Consider the following 23,458-nt stretch of genomic DNA (forward strand, 5'->3'; position numbering starts at 1 on the left):
CAGAATTTCTGATAATGATAATATTTCATAAATTCTCAATTCATTTTTTCTTCCATAGATTTCAAATGTGTAAAATCATTTTCAAATAATGAAAGCCCGAATTTGTAACATTCTTTAGAAACAATGTCAACTTCATTCAAACATTCGACCAGATATTTTTCTCAGGAGAATTTTTCTATTTGAATTGATCGTGCTACATTGTATATCTGACGGTACTACGAATGGCCATAATGCTTCATAGGTGACTCAGGAAGCAATTAATATTGCCTATCTAGAAGACAATGTGATGACCATAGCAGTTCTTGCCATTGCTTTTTTTTGCGTAAATTTTCTCAAAAAAATAGTGTATGTTTCGTAGTGATTCTTAGTAGTTGTTTACAGCTGATTCTCGGCCTCCCCCCACCACTATGACGTATTAATTGCTTTTTTTATTGGTTGTTGTTTGGTGAAGTTTTTTTTGTTGTGCAGTGAAGTCAAGGCGTTGTGACCTTGAAGTGTCTGGTGCATGGATCGTTCAGATTTTTTTTTCATATGAGATTTTGTGTGTTTATGTGTGTGTGTAGGAGAATGCACGGTACAGGGTTTCATCATGTGCTTGTTTGTCTATGTACAAACATACGTCTGCATACTTCGAAGATCCTCCAAGTAATAAATGCTCCATCGGTGTTAGGGCACCAAGTTAGTAGTGGAGTGACGTCACAGCAATAACCGTTCAACGGCTAGAGAGCGACATGTTCACTCCACGACGTGTGGCAGAGTAATGCGTATTCATCGGTCTGCCCTCACCTCTCCTGAAGCGATGAAGGTTCGCTCTAGCCCCGCTATCGATGGTGACACAACGGCAGCCGAGGACTGTTTGCCTAGCGTCTACCCTCTCCGAGACCGCAACGACCACTGCTTGCTCGTATATCGACATCTGTTATCGCATTCAGTTGGGAGGTAATCTTGGCGCATGTAGTTGAGAAGTGGGGTTGGCTATGACGTCTTGACGGGTCCTATCAGAGTGTATTTAAGAAGCGTACGAGTGTTGGCTATGTCAGTTTACATCAAGTGAGTTAGTGAGAACTATTATATAAAATGTATTCCTGTGACTGTGGTAAATCTTTCACTCGTAGTGATAATCTTCGTCGGCATCAGCTCCAGAGTTGCCAAGGAGGGCCTGCAGTGAAACGGGTGAGAGTGGATAATGCAACACCTATGTATACGTGCAATTGTTGTAATGTGACAATTCCTATGAGCCAAGTGAATTCTCACCGAAGAACCATGAGTCATAAAAATAATGCATGTGTTCAATTGTCTGACGGTGTTCAAATTATAACGAATGCATTCAATTGCCGCATTGCTACATACAGGGTGGAGAGTTCGATTGTAACCAGTGACTACATTTCATTTTTCAATAAGATTAGGCAGAAGGTCATTGAATTACTGGAATCAGCCATCAGGATCCATAAAAGCATCAAGGTGAATATGGAAGTTTTTGGGAATTATATTCTTCAGACTGATGATTCGAGGGACACGAAGTCATTTAATTCCCAAAATAAAATAGTGGACCAATCTTCAGATTTGAATGCTGTTTTTGATGGATTCCGTGATGTAATTGTGGCACAAACGACTGAGTTCCAGGATCGTGACTCAGGTATTTATTTTTTAAAAATTTCAATAAGATTGAATAGTAATATTTTTTTTTTTTTATAATTCAGGTTGGACTTGTGAAAAAATATTGTTTCTCGAGGTCAACATTAATAAATACAGTCCACTGGAAGGACGTTCATATGTGAAGCTGCCTCAATGTATTCAATGGAAGAAAGCTGTTGTGAATGTTCGTAATGAAGATCAATATTGTTTTGCTTGGGCTATAACATCAGCATTATATCCTGCAGATAGTCGAGTGTCCGAACTTACGTCATATCCACATTTTTCCACTGTTTTAGATGTCACAGGTATGGATTTTCCGGTTAAAGTTAATAATAAGAGTATCGAAATATTCGAAGATAGGAATGATATTTCAATTAATGTTTACGGTTTAGAGAGTACATTTGAGAAGGGTAAAATGAAGTATGAAGTGATTGGTCCATTGCGATACTCACAGAGAAGACTCCGGAGACATGTCAATTTGTTGTTTATAACTGATGACTCCGGTAATGGTCACTATTGTTGGATCAAAGATCTTTCAAGATTAGTTTCTAATCAACTATCAGCTCATAGACAGAAAAAATATTTTTGTGACGGATGTTTGATATATTTTTCTGATGAGAGATTGCTTTTACGTCATAATATGTATGATTGTAATCACATTAGTACCACAACACCAACTACTAATTTAAAGATCAATAAATATGGTAGAATGGTTGCGGAAAATAAACTAATGTTTGAAAACTTTGAGAGGCAAATGAGGGTGCCATTTGTAGTGTATGCTGATTTTGAATCAGTGCTTAAACCGATTCATGTGAATGAGCCAAATCCTGGAAGTTCATACACGATTAAAACATTCAAACATGCCCCATATTCATTTGCTTATTTGATAAAGTGTTCATATAATGATGATTTGACAAAATTTGTTACATATAGGGGTGTAGATGCAGCTCAGAAATTTGTGAGTAGCATTGAAGATGATTTGAAAGAGATACATGAAAATCATCTCAGAAACCCTAAACCAATGGATACACAAACTGTCGAAGAAGAAGAACAGTTTGTTGCAGCCAGAACTTGTGGTATATGTAATAAAGCATTTACTGATGGTGACGTCAAAGTAAGAGATCATTGTCATGTCACAGGAAAGAAAAGATCACATGCCGCTCACTCGAAATGTAATTTAAATTTCAAAATACCAAACTTCATACCTATCATTTTTCATAATTTAAGTGGTTATGATTGTCATTTATTCATAAAAGAATTGTATAGGAATAAAGAGAAAGTTGATGTTATCCCGCAAACTAAAGAGAAATATATATCTTTCACGAAGCATCTCTTTACACACAGCTATACCGATAAAGATGGTGTGGTTAGGAAGAATTATCTCAAAATGAGATTTATCGATAGTTATAAATTTATGACTAATTCGTTGGAGAAGTTGGGTGCAAACTTGACCTCCGATCAATGTTTGGAGATGCACAAACATTTCCCACAAATTGAGAAATTCAATTTGATGAGACAGAAAGGTGTATTTCCATATAGTTTTGTTGATGACATTGACAAATTGAATTATCCATTACTTCCGACAAAAAATCAGTTTTATGACACACTCAATTGTGAACATATATCGGAAACTGATTATGATAGGGCTAGAAAAGTTTGGAATTTATTCGAGTGTCAGAATTTGGGGGAATACTCTGATTTGTATTTGAAGTCGGATGTATTGCTACTATGTGATATTTTTGAAAACTTCCGCACCACAAGTTTAGAGATATATAACTTAGATCCGGCACAATATTATACTGCACCTGGATTATCATGGGATGCCATGTTGAAGTTCACTAATGTTGAATTGGAATTACTAACTGACATTGATATGATTCACTTTTTTCAAAAAGGTATACGAGGTGGAATTAGTCAATGTAGCGAGAGGAAACATATAGCAAATAATAGATTTTTACCCAATTATAATCCCAATGAACCTTCCACATTCATTACATATTTAGATGCAACAAATCTATACGGTCACAGTATGTCACAACCTCTACCAACAAGTGAATTTACATGGTTGACACCAAATGAAATTCTTAATCTCGATGTGATGGATGTGAGTACTGATAGTCCGTATGGGTATGTATTTGAAGTGGACATTCATTATCCACAAGAGTTGCATGATAAACATTCTGACCTTCCATTTTTAGTCGAAAAAATAATACCACCTCGTACACAATCGAAAATTCCCAAATTAATTCCAAATTTGAATGATAAAAGAAAATATATTGTTCATTATAGGAATCTACAGCAAGCTGTCAAAAATGGATTGATTGTAATGAATACACATAGAGTATTGAAATTCAAACAATCATGCTGGATGAAACCCTATATAGATCTTAATACTGAAATGCGTAATAGGTCTAACAACAAATCTGTTAAAGATTTCTATAAACTAATGAATAATGCGGTGTATGGAAAGACAATGGAGAATGTAGATAATCGAATTGATGTTAGACTCGTTACACATTGGGAAAATATAAAGAAAAATATAGGTGCCAGCACTCTCATAGCCAAACCAAATTTCAAAAATTGTTCAATTTTCACTGATAATTTCGTTGCCATTCAATTGGGTAGAGTGAAGGTTCATTACGATAAACCATTATATTTGGGATTTTCCATATTAGAATTATCTAAAACAGTCATGTATGACTTTTTCTATGGATGCATCAAACAACACTTTGATGAAAATGTCTCTTTACTTTACACAGATACCGACTCGCTCATTCTTAAAGTAAACACAGAAAATTTTTATGAATTCATAAAAACTAACATAAGTAGATTTGATACATCCAATTACAGTATAGTTAACCAATTCAATATTCCAGTAACAAGTTCAGTCTTGGGTAACTTCAAAGATGAATTTCCAAATGATCCAATCATGAGTTTTTATGGTACAGGTGCTAAAGCATATTATGTGAAATCTGTTGATGGTGAATTTAAGAAAGCCAAAGGGGTTAAACGATCGGTAATAAAGAATGAATTGACATGCGAAGATTATCAAAAAATCGTCGAACAAGGTGGTATGATATTCAGAAAGATGAATTCATTTAGAAGCGTGTTACATGATATGTATACTGAATTAAAAAATAAAGTTGCATTATCATATCACGATGATAAACGATTTATCATTCCGAATACTACCCACACTCTTCCTTGGGGTCATAATGATATTGAATTTTATGAAAACGATCCAAATGAGAACATTCGTTGGATAAGTAATATTATTCAACAATCACAATCTCAGGAGACTCCATTGGATCAATTGATTAATTTATTATCTGCCGAGATCAATGATTGAAGTATCATTCAATATCTTCAAAACCGGAAAATTCAATATGACAGAAGTATTGTGATATTAATGTATTATGTATGTATGTATATGTATTACTGTAATGAATATAAAATGATTGAAATTTTATTTGTATTATTTCTATTTCCCTAATCGATTACTGCAATATATAGTATAATGTAAATGAAAGGAATATCAGTTTGAAAAGAATCATCGTGGGTGCACAATGTCTAAAACAATCGATAAATTTGGCAGAAAAAAAAAATGGGGTGGTAATGTCATCCGAGGTCCACCCGGCAATGGATTTAAATTAACAAAAGATGGTCATTATGACATGCAAAGAAAAATATTGAAAAATACAAGCGAACCAATCGACAAGAGTGATTGTGTAACTGTATCATACCTTGAGGGGGAAATTAACGGAACAAAGGAGGTTATACTTCTAGCCCTACAAGCTGCAATACAATCCACAATAGGCAATATTGCTCGCGATGCCCGTCAAGCATTTGACGATAAAATTGCAGAGGCTCGGATAACTTTCACTCGTAAATTTGACAAACTTACAAATGATGTAGACATAAAAATGTCTGACATAACAGCGTCTACAAATAAAAAATTTGAAGCTATGTCAAACATAACAGCGACTACAATGAAAAAGTATGATGTACTGGAAGAGAGAGTTGAAGTTTTGGAGAAAAGCCATAAAGTCAGGCCATCAGGTGGAGTGGGATATCCAGGACTGAACATTGATCCAAATATTAGAATAATAGAACCAAAACCAAAAGCAACAGATGACGTATTAATTGAACCAACATGGTGAATAGTGAAGTGGAATAGCCTGCCTGGGCAGGGCCTGATTAAGTTAGGTTAGGAAAAAAAATGTGTATTTGAAAAATTAATAATGAACAACAAGTATTATTATATATATTTCAATGTCCCTGAAGTGGCATTAGTGATGTACTCGAATTCTGACTTGACATGTTCCCAACTGTTAAAATTTGAAAAAAAAAATTAATTTGAAAAAAAAAAAGCAAATTTGAAAAAAAATTTTTGAAATTTGAAAATAAATTTTAAAATTAAAAAAATAATATTTTTTCACAAACCTATACCCTTTTGCCCCCCCTGTGCGGTAGGATGATACCTTAACATCTACGCTGCCACAGGCCCACTTATACTAACAGTTTCAATTCTATTTAAATCATAAGGAATAATGGTGAGAAATAAAGAAAAAAATTTTTGGTCACACGGGGATTTGAACTCATGTCATACGTCTGCATAGGCTAGGGTCTTAACCATTACGCCACAGGCTTACATATTGGTGTTAATAACATTTATTATTCTATATAAGATATGAAAGCTTCATTTATATAAAAATTATTGATTTTTTTTTTATGGGTAATCCGGGATTTGAACCACTAATATCAATATTTTACTTTTTTATGAATTAATAAAGGTTAAAAAAAAAAAAAAATTGATCGTCGAGATTCGGAATCTTTCTCAAGATTACAACCCGTTCTTTTCTCGAAAAATATCGATCCTGCGAAAAAACCGGGATTTGAACCACTAATATCAATATTTTACTTTTTTTTATGAATTATTAAAGGTTTATAATTAAAAAAAAAATTTTGATCGTCAAGATTCGGAATCTTTCTCAAGATTACAACCCGTTCTTTTCTCGAAAAATATCGATCCTGCGAAAAAACCGGGATTTGAACCACTAATATCAATATTTTACTTTTTTTTATGAATTATTAAAGGTTTATAATTAAAAAAAAATTTTGATCGTCAAGATTCGGAATTTTTCTCAAGATTACAACCCATTCTTTTCTCGAAAAATATCGATCCTGCGAAAAAATTAATGGAGACCAAATTTGTTGGAAATTGAATTCTCTACAACTTTTGTCATTACTATTTTTCGTGTAAAATTGAAAATAAGTGTAATAAATTCAATATTACATAATGAGAACAACCCGTTCTTTTCTTGAAAAATATCAATCCTGCGAAAAAATTAATAAAGACCAAATTTGTTGGAAATTGAATTCTCTACAACTTTTGTCATTACCATTTTTCGTGTAAAATTGAAAATAAGTGTAATAAATTTAATATTACATAATGAGATTACAACCCGTTCTTTTCTCGAAAAATATCAATCCTGCGAAAAAATTAATAGAGACCAAATTTGTTGGAAATTAAATTCTCTACAACTTTTGTCATTACTATTTTTCGTGTTAAATTGAAAATAAGTGTAATAAATTCAATATTACATAATGAGATTACAACCCGTTCTTTTCTTGAAAAATATCAATCCTGCGAAAAAAATAATAGAGACCAAATTTGTTGAAAATTGAATTCTCTACAACTTTTGTCATCACCATTTTTCGTGTAAAATTGAAAATAAGTGTAATAAATTTAATATTACATAATGAGATTACAACCCGTTCTTTTCTCGAAAAATATCAATCCTGCGAAAAAATTAATAGAGACCAAATTTGTTGGAAATTAAATTCTCTACAACTTTTGTCATTACTATTTTTCGTGTTAAATTGAAAATAAGTGTAATAAATTCAATATTACATAATGAGATTACAACCCGTTCTTTTCTCGAAAAATATCAATCCTGCGAAAAAAATAGTAGAGACCAAATTTGTTGGAAATTAAATTCTCTACAACTTTTGTCATTACTATTTTTCGTGTAAAATTGAAAATAAGTGTAATAAATTCAATATTATAATAATGAGATTCCACCACTCATTTCTCAAAAAATATCGATTCTACATACACACTGAACATTAAATACCCCCATTATTGATTTTAATAATATAGATTTACAAAAAATAAAGATTTTTTTCTCCAGTCACAATTCAAGTAGATGATCAATGCCGGTTCTATGACTGAGGATGACCAATGCCGGTTCTATGACTAAAAATTTTTAATTTTATGTTTCATTAAAAAAAAAATTTAACAACACACTGTAGTCCCCGCCCACTCTCCTCCACTTTTAGCCCCGCCCCCTTCCCACCATTGCTCGCCTCACCCCACAATTGCGCATGCGCGCCCCCACCTCACTCCCACCACTCCCACTTCTGCCTACACCCTGAGGAGCACACTTCTCGGCATTCAGTACGACAAGTCTTCTCATCGAGTGCAGTCCAGCTACAGCAATCTACTACAACACCAGTCTAATACAGCAGTCTTCTACAGTCTACAACAAGCGAATTTTGAGTAAGTTATCAATGTTACTTTTTCATAACAACTAACTTTGTATTACATTTTCAGAATGGAAAACTACACGCAGGAAATCGACAACGCTGTGGCATCGATCATACCTGTGGATGTTGAGGTGGAGCGACCAGGCAGCCCTGATATGTTCGAGGGAGACGAGGTGGCGATGGTCCAAGAGGTGAAGGCTTCAACTTCGGGTGGTGTGCAGCGGCCACGCAGCCCTGTCTTATTCCAGGAAGACAGGGTTGTTAACAAAGCCAAGCGGCAATCTGCAGCTAAGGTTGGTCCTATTCAAAGGTATAGGAGTAAATGCAATAGGACTAACCCTTATGCAGGTAGTTGGTCGACCGCCAAAAGGAATCCTCCGAGACGTCCCACACCGCTCGCATTGACAGTGGAAAGACGGAGGGCATATAAGCCGGTGCCGAGGGTGCCATCTCCAGGTGAAATCCTCACCCAATTTGCATTATTAGCGATGTTGACACCCATGGAACTCACACCGGTGCCTGATCCTGCCATGGAGGTCGTGCCACCAGTGTCGAAGCCTGCCGGGGAGATCGCGCCACAAGTGCCACCAGTGCCGGAGCCTGTCGGAGAGGTTAACCCCCAGGAGATGGAAACTTTCCTACAGAGGTGTAGGGATGTTGCACTTGCTTCACGAAATAGTGAGGCCGCGTTGGCTAGCATTTCCCGGGAGGAGAATGAAATTGCTAGCCAACGGCGCGAGTTGTTAATGAGGATGGCCGAACTAGATCGAAGGACTGCAGCTCTGAAGGAAAGGCGGAAGGCAGAGACCTCTTCGATAGAGCTCAATAATGAACTAAAAATATTTATAAAGAAATTTTTGAATAAAGGGAAATAGTTTTTAGGTCAACTAGGATAGTTTTAGGATAATTAGGTAGCATGGTAGTTTTAGGTTTGTAATTATAATTTTAGGAATAAAAAACAAAAAAAAAACAAATGAAAAAAGAAGTGAAATAAAGGGTGTACATTGTTTTGGTTTGGTACACATTGAACAATGCGATGGTTGGAGCATTTTTCTTCACTTCGTCTTTTCATTATTTTTCTTTTTTTCCATTTTCAATTCCAAGTTCTTTCATCCCCACTCCTCCCCACTCCCTTTCAAAAGTATAAAAGTAGGAATTATCTGTTGGAATATTCAGTTGATCAGCCACCTTCAACATGGAACCTGATTCAACTACTGAGCCGTACAGTGACCCAGCGCATCAACATCCTTACTGGGCTTCTATCCATGAAGGATTCGTGGACTCCACAACGGCACCTCATGACATTCCCTTCGAATTCATGAATAATGACTACAGGGTGCAGGTTCAGCATGTCACTGGGAGTGATGAAGCTGACTTATCGGACGGGGATTATCCGGATCCCTACCAATGGGATGACGAATGGGGTGACCCACCGCCTGTAGACATCACAGATGAGGATGACGACGACGACGACGATGACGCTGGCGACATCAGACTTCCACCATCCCCAATCCTTATCGAGGACAGTCCTCCGCCATCTCCTATCCTAATTGATGACGATGATGTCCTAAATTCCGACGACGATATGTAATCGTTTCCCTGTTTCTCTCACCCTTTCCTTTCCTTTCCTTTCCTTTCCTTTCCTTCCACGGAGTACACACTTTTTTGGTTGGTGTACACGAGGCACTGCGAGGCTGGGGCAGTGTCTTCCTCCCTCTCTCTTATTAGTTTTTCATAATAATCACTTAGAATTTCTCATAATAATCGCTCAGAGTTTCATGAAGATCGTCATTTTTAATGTTTTCGAATCTCAAACACTGTTCTACATTTACACTTCACCCCCTCCGTTTTATTTCTTCCAATATAAATATAGTATCAATCCCAGTTCTACATCATTCTTCCACAATGTCGATTGCTGATTCCACCACCGAACCGATGAGTGTACCAGAGTCTTCTATGATGAGTACAGGACCCATCCAGGTACATGAAATAGATTCTACGTTTGATCATTTCAGTACAACCTTCGCAGAAATGCTGCAACGCATCTACGATCTTCCTGATGATTTCCCGGAACGTATGCAAGAGGAAGTAGATGAGTTAGACGATCTACAGGATAACGAGCTAGATGATCATGCGGACGACATAATTAGTATATCATCTGATTCAGATGAATCTGATGAATATGAGGACGACATCATCAGTATATCATCAGATACAGATGATTCAGATGATGACACCATCATGATTGTTTCTGATGATGAAGAGCGTTAGTCCATACCATTGTATGGATTAATAGGAAAAACAGCCCTTTTAAGGGCTACAATTAAAGACAATAAACAACTATTTTCAGAGCTATCATTATACTTTCAATCAGAAATAGGTTAACACTATCGTCAAAACTTATGTGAAAGTATCATCATCCAACTCTATAGTACTCATCATTATATTCAATGATTGAGAAAATATCAACTTCGACTTTTCAGTCAAAGTAGTACTCATCATATACACAGATATTCGATGATAAACCAAATCCTAACTTCGACTTTTTAGTCAAAGTAGTCATTTATCACATAATCTGTGAATTCTACTACTACCGTTTGTGTGAATAATGTAGCCCTGAAAAGGGCTGTTGTTTTTTTTTTGACCAGTAGGTCCACGGTTATTGTGCCACAGGTTGGACATTATTACATATAATACATGTAGATACTCGGGTGAAGTTTGTTAGTGGCCTCTCGCAAGCTTCACACCAATTTTGTCCCATTTCCATAATTGAGACAGTGTTGTGGGTGTTGACATGGGCATACCACCCTCCATTATTGTTTCTATGCGAATAAAACCGAAAGCAGCACCAGCATAGTTTTTTGTTCTCTCCATCTATTGTGCTGATCAATACGTATGCATCCATTGCACAATACAAATCCAAGGGATCTTCCAATGTCTCACTGACATTGAGCGTTCGCATACCGATCCTCAAAGCACCATCGCCTTCAGTTGTGTCAGCTTCTATCCCTTCATCATCTCCTTCTTCATCCATGACCCTCTCAAACTCCATCACGTCATCATCTTCGTCGCTTTGGTTGGCCTCGTTTTCAACTTCGTCTATCTCATCTTCATCGACTCCAACATCTTCTGCTTCAACTATCACTTCCTCTAGCGGAACATTGACATCATCATCATCTGATTCGTCTATCCAATTGTTTTCATCAACAGCAGATATTCTATTTAATGCAGCATTTATTTTTGCAGAATTCATCTTGTTGTTGTTTGCTCACAGTTGTAGAGAGTGAATGAATGAACTTCAGGATCGCAAGTCGACTTATACGATTGAATAGGAAACGGAAGTGGTACGACTCCCACCTATCACTTGACTCGTTTTAAGTGGGAGAGAAGGATATGGCATCTCTAGTCGATGAAAGAGTGGGCTAGTTGACGAAAGAGCGCATGCGCTAGTTTATTTTCTTCTATAAAAGGTGAAGTATCAGTAACATCATCACCTTTCCTATCCACATTCTATTGCTATCACATATCATTCCTCCAAACCTAAATAATCATTATCATGAGCTCCATGCCACTATTGATTGCTGAAGATGGTTCACCACTTGTTGATATCGATCACACTAATTTTGAAAATATTCCAGTATTACATTTACAGTCTCAAGACTCGATAAGTGATTTTGATATTAGCGACTTCGTTAACTTCGCAGATGTGCCGGAACCAATTCAACAAATTATCGTTGAAACTCCAATCATTTCACAATCATCATCATCCAAACACCCTTCATCTACCCCCCCTCTTGGTGTTGATAAAAAATCCAGAACTATCAAAAGGAAGGTTAATAATGCATCTTCATCGATTGTCACTGAGTTGAAAGAAAAAAAACAATCGAAAAGTGGTTTGCAGGAGAAAAAGCCCACAACGAAAAGTGACAGATCGAAGAGGAAGACAAAATGTGAACCCAAAGAAATGAAGGGTGATTTGATGACTGAATCGCTATCTTCTTTCACTCCATTACTTCGGTTTGGAGATATGAAAAAGAAAGCGAAATGCCGTCTTGTAAAGGCGCAAAAGGCTATTGCTGAACATGAAAAGAGTGAGCAAGCTATTAGTGTCAATAAGGACACTCTTCAAGCATTAGATGCTAAGATTGCATTAGCGAAAATTGAATTGGCTAACATGAGCAAAGAAGCAGATGAACTACGTTCAAAAATCATGAAAGATGACAAATTCAATCAACGTTCGAGAATGCAAGCACAGGCAGAGCTTGAGGAGTCGACTCGACTTTATGAGACGGCATTATCAGTGAGAGATAATTGGCGAAAAGAGTTGGAGAAAGCATTTCAAAGTGACAGCGATTAGTTTTGGGAATGGTATTGTGTTCTCAATATTGTGAGTTGAAAAAAATTTTAAGCGGGAATGGAGTATACAATTAATTTGGTTTGGTATACACAGAACATTGCGAATGGTTGGGGCAATGTTTACCGCTGCAATATTTTTTCAATTCACTTACATATAATTGAAATGAAAACAATAATGAACTTTAACATTACTTTATTCATAAATACATTATTAGATACATTTAAAGCATATTTGATTCATCAATCCAAGAATTCTGTTCACTAGGAAGTCCTAACCACTTTACATATACTTTATTTTTCCTTTTCTTCAGCACTTTCTCGATCAGATATACATCAGGATTTTCGGTTCGCAATAACTCTTCTTCGTAAAAACATCCTCTAATAGGTTGTTCATTCATATCTTCAAGATTATAGGTTGTGGGAAAAGTTTTATTGATTTTAACAATCTTGAAGAGTTCCGTGGTAAAGTTCGCAGTGTAAGACTTTTCAAAAATATTTTTGTATTTGCTTATTCGTACAATATCATTCAATCGGAATTTGGGTTTACTTTGTTTTTTTCCAACTCCATTGATACCTTTGAATATCAATCTTGTTGATGGATCAACATTAATGGGTGCCATACCTATTGTACGATGAACTTTATTGTTATATCTACTAGTTATAGTTGGAAGAATATCAAGCCATTTGTGGTGACCTCTCATCGAAAATTCCTTATAGAGCCACCCCTTTATTGTACGAATCACTCTTTCTGCTATAGCTGCCTTCTTTGTGCTAAATGTTGAATAATGATTGATATTATATTCTCGCATGAGAGATGAGAAGCTTTTATTGAAAAATTCTTTCCCTTGATCGCTTTGTATGTGTTTGGGGGAGTATTTGGCTTCTTTCAGTACATGTTTAATTGCATTAGTTACTGTACTACCTGTTTTATCTTTAACTGCTACAGTCCACAGATATTTGGAGTAACAATCTATCACTACAAGTATATATCGGTATCCTTCATTACTTTTTGCATAAGGTTGCAGTTCAGCTAAATCTATTTGCCATAGATCTGCAAAACCTTTGATGGTGGTTATTCTTCTACGAAAATTACGTCTTGCAGGTTTATGTAATTCATTAACAACTTGTCGTTTGACATCACTTATTTCATTAGTCATTCTATTTCAATATGATTAAAGAGAAAATGTGATAATGTTACTGCATTGAATGATGATGTGACAGTGATCATTACATGTGAATATGTTAATATATTATACCTTCTTCACGTAATTCTTCAATTATTGAAATTATTTCATTGTCATGTCCTGTATGACCAGCTGACTTTGAAGCTACCAATAATCGTAGGCGAGCAACTAACTCTTTCGGTGAATTCCAGTACACATAATTCACAGGTTTAGAATTATATATTTTCTCCATTTTCACTCGTTTGAGTGCTCCACCAATTTTACTTCTACTTCTTATTGGATATTGTCGTGAGTCTAATAGAGGTTTGATAACTTCACGAAATTTTTTAGAATTTGTATTTTTAAAACCATTCTTCTGATGATATTGTTTATATGGAGCATTCGTTATTTTCAATATTTTGGAATATACTTGACGAGTTTCTTTATTATCAACATCTCGTGGATTCTTCAAAAAGATCATATCATACAATTCTGGACTACCTGCGCATTCATATTTTTTCACTTTATTAGCATCCCAAAATGAAATGTTTCCATCTTTGAAATGCACCACTAGACTTCCCATTTTCAGCTTTTGTGTAATAGGATCCATACGTACGCCAAATGTTCCATCATATGCTGGATTTCTAGATTTTACATTATTCAAATGTTTCATCAAAACATCTTCACCACTTTCATTCATAACAGGTGAGATGTCAGGATCCGAGGAATCGATGTGGGACGATGATGGTGTTTCGAATAGAGTTGTTCTCATATCGTCTTGAAGTGTGCTCGTGTCACTATTCACAGATGATACACTACCAAAAGATTGTTTTCTTCCTATTGGAGTACTCATGGGATAATTTGAAGTAGATTGAACAGTTCCATGATTTGGTGATAACACTGGTGATTTAGAAGTAGCGTTTGATGATAAAACATTCAATGGTTTCATTATGGGCTCATACAATCTTTCAAGTGTCGTACGATTTTCAATATTATCATTCTTGATAGAGTTGAATTTCTGCCTGACAGCTTCTGTTGTCTCTACTAGTTGACGTTTCAAATTCATTTCATTGTTTTTATTTTCAGAATCTTTTTTTGTATTCATAATGCCCTTTTTTAAATTATAGCCTAATTCGCTGATGAAGTGACCTCTACAATATTCAGTGATCGAATAAGTGTAAAAAACAAGATCATGGGTATATAAAACTATCGAATCCTTTGCGATATCTACCTTCATCTATTTTTCTATCCTTATCAATGACTAGAAATCCATATTGGTCCTCCCAGCATTTAACACACATCAATTGGAATTGTTTGAATGTTACATCGGGTGAAACATGATCTGAATAAATGTGATGTAAATTCGTCTCATCTTGTTTGAACATTAAAATGAAATTGGTATTGTCACGCACTAACTGTTTGGGTACCCGTGAATATGTCTGTGCTAGATAAAAACAATCAACATCCTTATGACGTCCCATACAGAAATATGATCTAATAATATCTTGCTTTTCACATATCACATCATCGAAAATGAAAACAGAATTAGGCTTAGCGTCGGAGGGTTCCACTATTTCTGCATTATTGCTGAATGTATAGAAACCTAATCCTTTTATAGGTTCCAAAACACTTCGCAAGTACTGATATTTAGGTTGATTGAGTGATTTCGAATAGAGATACACATTTCTAAATCTCAGTCCTTGTGGATGTGTTAATAGTGATATCATTGCATTCGTCTTTCCACAATTTGAAGGTCCTATAATGAGTCCTCGAACTGATGATGGAAGTAGTGGACCATGTCTGAATACCTTTTGTCCATTCAATCCACACCCAAATTTCTCATCTAGATTATCTACAGCAAACTTTTCTTTCTGTTTTACAATGCGCATCGTGCCGTGGTTGGAGACTATATAAATGTTATTAGCTTATTCATTTCAATGTGTACCATCAAACGATACGGACGTATTGAAAGTGATCGTAAAATTAAAAGAGGTTGTGGTTTTGTTAATGATTTAATAAACAAACTTCCTTTCGAATTACATCTACCCGGAGGTTATCAATACTGTGGACCGGGTACAAAATTGAAACAACGTTTAGCTCGTAACGACCCTGGAATCAATAAATTAGATATTGAATGCAAAAAACACGATATTCAATATTCTAAGCATCCATCCGATCCTGCAGCAAGACATTTAGCCGACAAAGAACTTGAATACAGCGCTTGGGATAGGGTTAAATCGAAGGACGCGAGTATTGGGGAAAGAGCAGCTGCATTACTTGTCACCAACATTATGAAAGCGAAAAGACATATGGGCATGGGTTGTAGTACCAATAAGAAAAAATGTAAGAGGAAACAAACGAAGAAAAATAAAATTAAAAAAGTTGCATTTGGTGCTGGGATAGTCCATAAAGTGCGAAATGTATTGAAGAAAGCTGGTGGGAATCAATTTGTGACGAATAATAGCAAAAAAGCTATCACTGTGGCATTGCAGGCGGCACGTAAATACCTTAAAGCTGCCGGTGGAAAGAAGAAAATCCGCACACCACGCATAATTCCTGTTCCCAAGATCGGTGGACTTTTACCATTGATACCAATTTTTGCTGGACTATCCGCACTAGGAAGTTTGGCGGGAGCCGCTGCTGGTATTACCAAGGCCGTGAATTCGGCAAAAGCCAGCAGAGCGGCTTTAATGGAAGCCAATCGTCACAATAAAACCATGGAGGCTGTAGCATTAGGCAAACGCGGAAGTGGAATATATCTCAAACCATACCGTAAAGGTTTAGGACTATATTTAAAACCATACAAAGCCACAAACAAAACAAAAAACTAATTGAACCCCTACCTCAGAGGCCTCTTACTGATCTCGATCTCAGTTATTATGCACAAAAAATGAAAATTCCACATTTTCGTGGTGTTTTTATGCGTGATAGATTACCATCTTCAGGTCCAAAACAAAACGAGACAGCTATTGTTAATTTAGATGGAATAAGTGGACCAGGAACACATTGGGTGGCATATAAAAAATGTGGGAAAGAAGTCACATATTTCGATAGTTTTGGAGATCTACCCCCACCATTGGAATTGACTCGATTCTTTCGAAAATGTTCGAATGTAAAAATCAAATATAACTATGATCGACAACAGAAATTTAATACAGTTCTCTGTGGTCACTTGTGCTTGCAGTTTCTCTCTAAATAATTTTCCAAATAAAAATGGATTCAACACCAAAACTGGATCGGGAGGCTATCAAGGGAATGGGGTTTTCACTTAGAATGTTTTCAAAATATGGTACCTTGAAAAAAATGGATGAAGTGATGCTTGCAAATATGCCTAAGGAAGTGATACTTGCATGTGTTGCACATGAGATTGCATATGTTTGGGAAAAGTTGCCTAAGCATCTGCAAGATGACATCGATATAATGAAACATAGATATTGTTATGAGCACCACCACCACGATCAAAATTCAGAATCGGATGTTAATGACGGTCCTATACCTCGGAAATCTATGTGTTGTATTTGTAATATAGAGGATGTGAATATTGGTATCAATAAAAATGATACTTATTACAATACAACACCTTCCAAAAAGTGTAAATCGTCTCAAATGTGCTGTTGCTGTGTACAATAATAAATTGAAATGTGTTTCAAAATATTCATCAGTCATGTCACGAAAGTTCGAGCTACAAGCTGTCGGGACAAGTGTCTTGAGTGCGGATTTTTTTCCACCAATTGAATTGGATAGGAACAGTCGTTATGGATTAGGACTTTTGGGATTCTATGGATGCAATACAATCAATAATATAACTGAAGCTAATAACTTAGTTAGTTTTAGAATCAGTAATGACAACTCATCGATACCCCAAAAGTTGACAATTGAAATTCCATGTGGTGCTTATGAAATAGAAGAGATCAATGCCGTCATACAGAAACATATCATGTTCAGATTGTTTCATGATAAAAAACCAAATGATGTCGTTGCAGATGATATTTTCTATCTACACGCCAATAATAATACATTCAAATGTGAAATGCGATCCAAATATGAAATTGATCTGACACATCCAAATTCAATAGCAGAAATGATGGGGTTCGCTCATGAAATATTTCCACCAAATCAGATACATGAATCATCATTACCAATAAACATTACAACTGTGAGACTTATCCGCTTAGATTGCAATATAATATCTGGTTCATATATAAATGGTGAAGAATCCCACATTCTTTTCTCATTCGATATTGATGTTGAACCTGGCTACAATCTTACTAAAGAACCACACAGTATTATATATATGCCTGTCAGTCCAGAAGGTCGTCAATTGATTCACAACATTACAGTGCGTATTTTGGATGAAAAAAATAACCTTATCGATTTTGGAAGTGAAGAAGAGATTTTCATTATTTTGGAATTGAAGAAAATCGAATAACTGTTGTTATGGGTTTCATTTATAATAGACAAAATCGCATTGAACAATCCCAAACGAGTTGCACTATCAAAAAGAAAGGTGTGCATAAAAAGAAGCTCATTCCACAAGTGTATGCTAAACAGTTAGCACATAACGCTCTGTCTGTGAGTGATCTTAAATTTTTGAAATCGATTGGATTGAAAGTGAGAAAATAACAATGGTGCTCGAAACAAACAATGAAAAGTTGAATATATTCAATGAACCAGTGCTCGATCATTCTCTCATAAGTTTACATGAGCACACATATAAGCCCTATGGATCACCGCTATTCAGGAATTCGGATGAAATCAGAATTGCAATCAATAATCAAGATGTTATACTAGATATTGCCGAGAGCTTCATTTACATAGAAGGTAAATTCACCCCCAAAGATGTAGCGAAAACATGCTATCTCTCGAATAATGCAATTGCATTTCTCTTTGACGAAATTCGTTATGAAATGGGTGGTGAACAAGTGGCTGTTGTTAGAAAACCTGGGATAACATCTACAATGAAAACCATGATATCATTTGGACAATCTCATGCTAACACATTATTGACATCTGGTTGGGGACTTTCACAATTGAAGCAAGATATCTTGGATACAAACAGTCATGTTTTTAGTGGAAAACTACCACTGAAATATTTGATGGGTTTTGCTGAAGATTACAACAAAAGTATCTTGAATGCCAAACAGGAATTGATTTTGATTATCGCTCGATCATTCAAAAACTCATATATAGGTGAGGTTGATGCTGATTTGGAAATAAATAAAATCGAATGGAAAATAAGACATATTGTACCAGATGATAAACACAAGCTCAAACTTTTGAGTAGAATAAACAAAAGCGGTCTGAATGCCAAAATCAAGTTGGCGTATCGTATGTGGGACCTCTATGAACTACCATCATTACGTGGGACTTCTTCAGACATATGGGCCATCAAAACAACTAACGCATTGGAAACTCCTCGTTTTGTCATCATCGGATTCCAAAGTACTACCACATCTGAAGATAGAACACAGGATATTACAAAATTCACAACTGCTGATATCAATAGTATTCGAGTATACTTGAATTCTGAAGTTTATCCATATGAGCGTTGGAATTTGAATTTCGATAAAAAACTTGATGCTCCTGCTTATTATGCTTTTGAGAGTTTCCAGCGAAGTTATTATGATAAAGATATGAGTGAACCTCTGATGGACATTGGACAATTTAGAGAGAATCCACTATTCGTCATCGATTGTTCTCATCAACCGAATGCAACAAAATCATCAACTATTGATATAAAGATTGAGTTTGAGACGAGGAAGACCAAGTTTCCAGACAACACTAAAGTATATGCATTAATTTTGCATGATACAGTTTTAACATACAATGCATTGGATGGTTCAGTTCATAGCAGATATTGACACTTTTTTTTTCACTCTATCATGTACTGTTTCATGATCTTTTTTTTTTTATTTGTAACTGACTTATATCATGTATTGTATTTTATATCATATTTATTGTTTTGTAATCATTTTCTATTGTATTTCATGAGATTTAAATAAATAAAACATGAAAATAATACAAAGTTTTTTATTTGACATTATTTATGATTTACAGGAACATACAGACTATCTAAAATAACTTCTTCCTCATAATCATCATTTTCGCGACCATCTTCAATTTCCTCTCGATTTTCATCATTCAATTCAAAGTGATGAATAATCCATTCTGGCAAGTATGGTTGGAGGCTATACAGGAATCTTCTTAGGTTCAGTTCAATCATAACATCACAAAGTTGCCACAATTCCAATTCATTATCCAAAAATTTGTTACAAACTTCTGCACCACTCCAATAGTTCTCAGCATCACGAAGGCATAATTCGATTTGTTTTTCATCATAGCATACACTCATATCATAATTGCTTGCATGTTCGGCTCCATCACCCAACACCTTCAATTTAGACGACAAATGTTGAACCGATGATTTGAGATCTACAACATCGACCCAATCTTGACTTGCGTACTGCATCCACATCTTTAAATGGTGGAACTGAAATTGAATAAAAAAAAACAATAAGCAACCTCCAATTTTTCAGTGATATAATACTCACATTCCCATTTTTCTTGTAGTTACAAAGTGAGTGTATTCAACTAAGTTAGTAATGTTTATATTTCCATATAATTATTATCATCTAATATATGAATATTATAAAACAATAAGAAATTCATTATAATTACTATTATTATTCAATCATATTGAATTTGACTAGAGTTAGCGTTTTCACACCAAAAAAACTTCGTAAGCTATGACCTAAAGAAATTCACTATAAATTATTACTATTATTATTCAATTATATTGAATTTGACTAGAGATCGCGTTTTCATGCCAGCAAAACTTTGTTGGCTCTGTCCTAAATACATCATCGTATATTTACCACCTGATGAGTTGATACAAGATATATCGTCATCACTGAATTGCAACGAAATACGTTTTGGTAGCCATGTTTTAAATAATTTATCATTGCTCACATCTTGCAAAGTTAATAAAATTGATTTACCAAATCGTGTAGAATAAGTTGACATATTTTTAATTATGAACACTTCATCAATTGGCAATGATGATAAGGCCTTTTGCTCTACTATTTCAACCTCCTGTACAATCAAATTATTAATTTTATTCAAGTCTACTTTTGAAACGGACATGATGAAAATATATACGAAAATATAAACAATTTCCAACAGACAAATACACTCACCGTCTTCCTTCTATTACGAACTGAATAACACTCTACCAATTGCTAACTGCTGCAGATATATTCGTCTACTGATTTCATAGTGTGCCAGGCATTTCTTTTATATTAAACAGTGTGAGTCACCCCCACCATGAAACCGTGAAAGATTCACATTGCTAGTTGCTATCCACTAGAGATGCCTGACGTCACAGCCAAGCCCATCTCCCAACTTGATGCGATAACAGTTGCCGGTACGAGCAAGCAGTGGTCGTTGCGGTCTCGGAGAGGGTAGACGCTAGGCAAACGGTCCTCGGCTGCCGTTGTGTCACCATCGATAGCGGGGCTAGAGCGAACCTTCATCGCTTCGGGAGAGGTGAGGGCAGACCGATGAATACGCATTACTCTGCCACACGTCGTGGAGTGAACATGTCGCTCTCTAGCCGTTGAACGGTTATTGCTGTGACGTCACTCCACTACTAACTTGGTGCCCTAACACCGATGGAGCATTTATTACTTGGAGGATCTTCGAAGTATGCAGACGTATATTTGTACATAGACAAACAAGCACATGATGAAACCCTGTACCGTGCATTCTCCTACACACACACACACACATAAACACACAAAATCTCATATGAAAAAAAAATCTGAACGATCCATGCACCAGACACTTCAAGGTCACAACGCCTTGACTTCACTGCACAACAAAAAAACTTCACCAAACAACAACCAATAAAAAAAGCAATTAATACGTCATAGTGGTGGGGGGAGGCCGAGAATCAGCTGTAAACAACTACTATTCTTTTTACGTCATCGTGTAGTGCAGACCTACCAAGGTGCCTTGGAATCTGGAAGCAAATCTCCATATCTGGTTGTTGTTGTTGGCCCTATTACATACAGATGATCTGGTGATTTTTGCCCATTGTCAGTACCGGGCAGGCGGTCCTCGATTGAAGACAAAATGAGAAAAACCAAGAAAGTACTTGGCAAGTTGACTTGGGTGTCACACCAATAGGTGGTTCCACTTATGTTTCGCTTGCGTTTACGCAGCTATTTTTATCAAGTACTTTCTTGGTTTTTCTCATTTTGTCTTCAACCGAGGACCGCCTGCCCGGTACTGACGATGCCCAATAGGCTGAAACAGCTGTCTACCGGTGGCTCTTAAATTGAAATCAATATGGGAATGATCAAAAAGAACCTATATATATATATATATATATATATATATGGAGTGTCGTGCCCACTAATTGTTTCATTTTTACTTTTTATATCATACCCACTCGATAAAATATCTCTTTATATATATACTGAGAGACCCCGTTATTTCCAATTTTACTTTACTATATATATATATATATATATATATATATATATATATATATATATATATATATATATATTTATTCTCACACACGCATACTTCTTGCTGTAAACCCGTTTTTTAGAAGCAATGAAATTATTATTATTATTATTATTATATCTGGTTGTTCATGGCACACCACTTCAATTAGAATATCCGGTAACTATTTTGTATTCGATAAACATTAGAGCCCAAAGCGAATCATTCATGGTCCAATACCAGGGAGCGTTGTTTCGACACGCCACAGCACCTCATCAGTGGTGCTAGGCTGAAACCACGAATGCATTGCTTGATTCAACTGACAAGCCTGAGTAGATAAAGGCGATGACATTTCTTCTTGTTCATGAAATACGTATTACCTGTATTTTTGGTGCAAACCACGAACGTTTAAAAGTGTTGAACAAAAACTCTCAAGTTGAATCATATCCTTGCTGGAAAAAATAATTTTCATGGGATTCACTGTAATTCATTAGCAACAGATCATAAGCTTTTTGTACCCCAGTAGATTAGGCCTTGTCCTAAATATGTTTAACGAACTTTGTGAAAATGAGAGATCCCAAGTTCGATGTTCCATCAAAAACTTTTGTTCATTAGTGGAGTGATTCAGGATCAGGATTTAGATTTGCCGATGGATTTCATTTTTCTGACAGACGTTTTCTTCGAATTAATCAACTGAATGAAATTGTGGGCTCAGGGGAAATTGATTACAGAGTTTAATTTTGTGTGAACGCCTGGCCGATTAAAAGACAGTCACAAAAATCAGTGAGAAAGAGTTTGAAGTAGATTTTCCATTCTATCGGATTTAGCTTCATAGTCTACAAAACTTATAGGGCTAAGGAATATACAAATTTCAGTCCAAAGTTCACAGTTAATTTTAATTTCAAACAGGATGGTCGGTTGGAAGTTTTAGTACGTTTGTTCAGTGTTATATTGACTCAACTATTCTATTTAAGAACATTTTGACATATGTAAACCTTTGTGACTCTTATTGGACTATTTACAAGTTGAATAACACATTCAAAATATACTAGTTTAGATCAGTATCCCATACTGTACAAGGTTTCAATTTGAAAACTGCCAACAGCCCTTTCTTCTAGAAATGTTCTCTTGAATATATTGTTTTAAAAAAATTCATTCTTCACATTAAATAGTTGTTTGATAACAATAACTATTTTTCATCTAAAATTTTTTTTTCTTCGAGTCCTAACATGAAAATATTCAAA

At 35.6% G+C, this 23,458-nt stretch overlaps 2 protein-coding genes across 2 annotated transcripts in view; one reads left to right on the forward strand and one right to left on the reverse strand.

Annotated features, from left to right (window-relative positions):
- The window catches only part of btsz (bitesize), a 414,949-nt gene that overhangs the window by 145,238 nt on the left and 246,253 nt on the right, over nucleotides 1-23,458 (reverse strand).
- LOC141481384 (uncharacterized) lies at nucleotides 7,661-9,059 on the forward strand. Its single transcript, XM_074172808.1, has 2 exons — nucleotides 7,661-8,197; nucleotides 8,252-9,059. The coding sequence occupies exon 2, from the start codon at nucleotides 8,253-8,255 to the stop codon at nucleotides 9,057-9,059; it is 807 nt and encodes a 268-aa protein (XP_074028909.1). The 5' UTR covers nucleotides 7,661-8,197; nucleotide 8,252.

The sequence above is a fragment of the Leptinotarsa decemlineata genome, unplaced genomic scaffold, assembly GCF_025532065.1.
Source record: "Leptinotarsa decemlineata unplaced genomic scaffold, Ldec_3_MD MMD2_tig00000199_RagTag_RagTag, whole genome shotgun sequence".
NCBI lineage: Eukaryota > Metazoa > Arthropoda > Insecta > Coleoptera > Chrysomelidae > Leptinotarsa > Leptinotarsa decemlineata.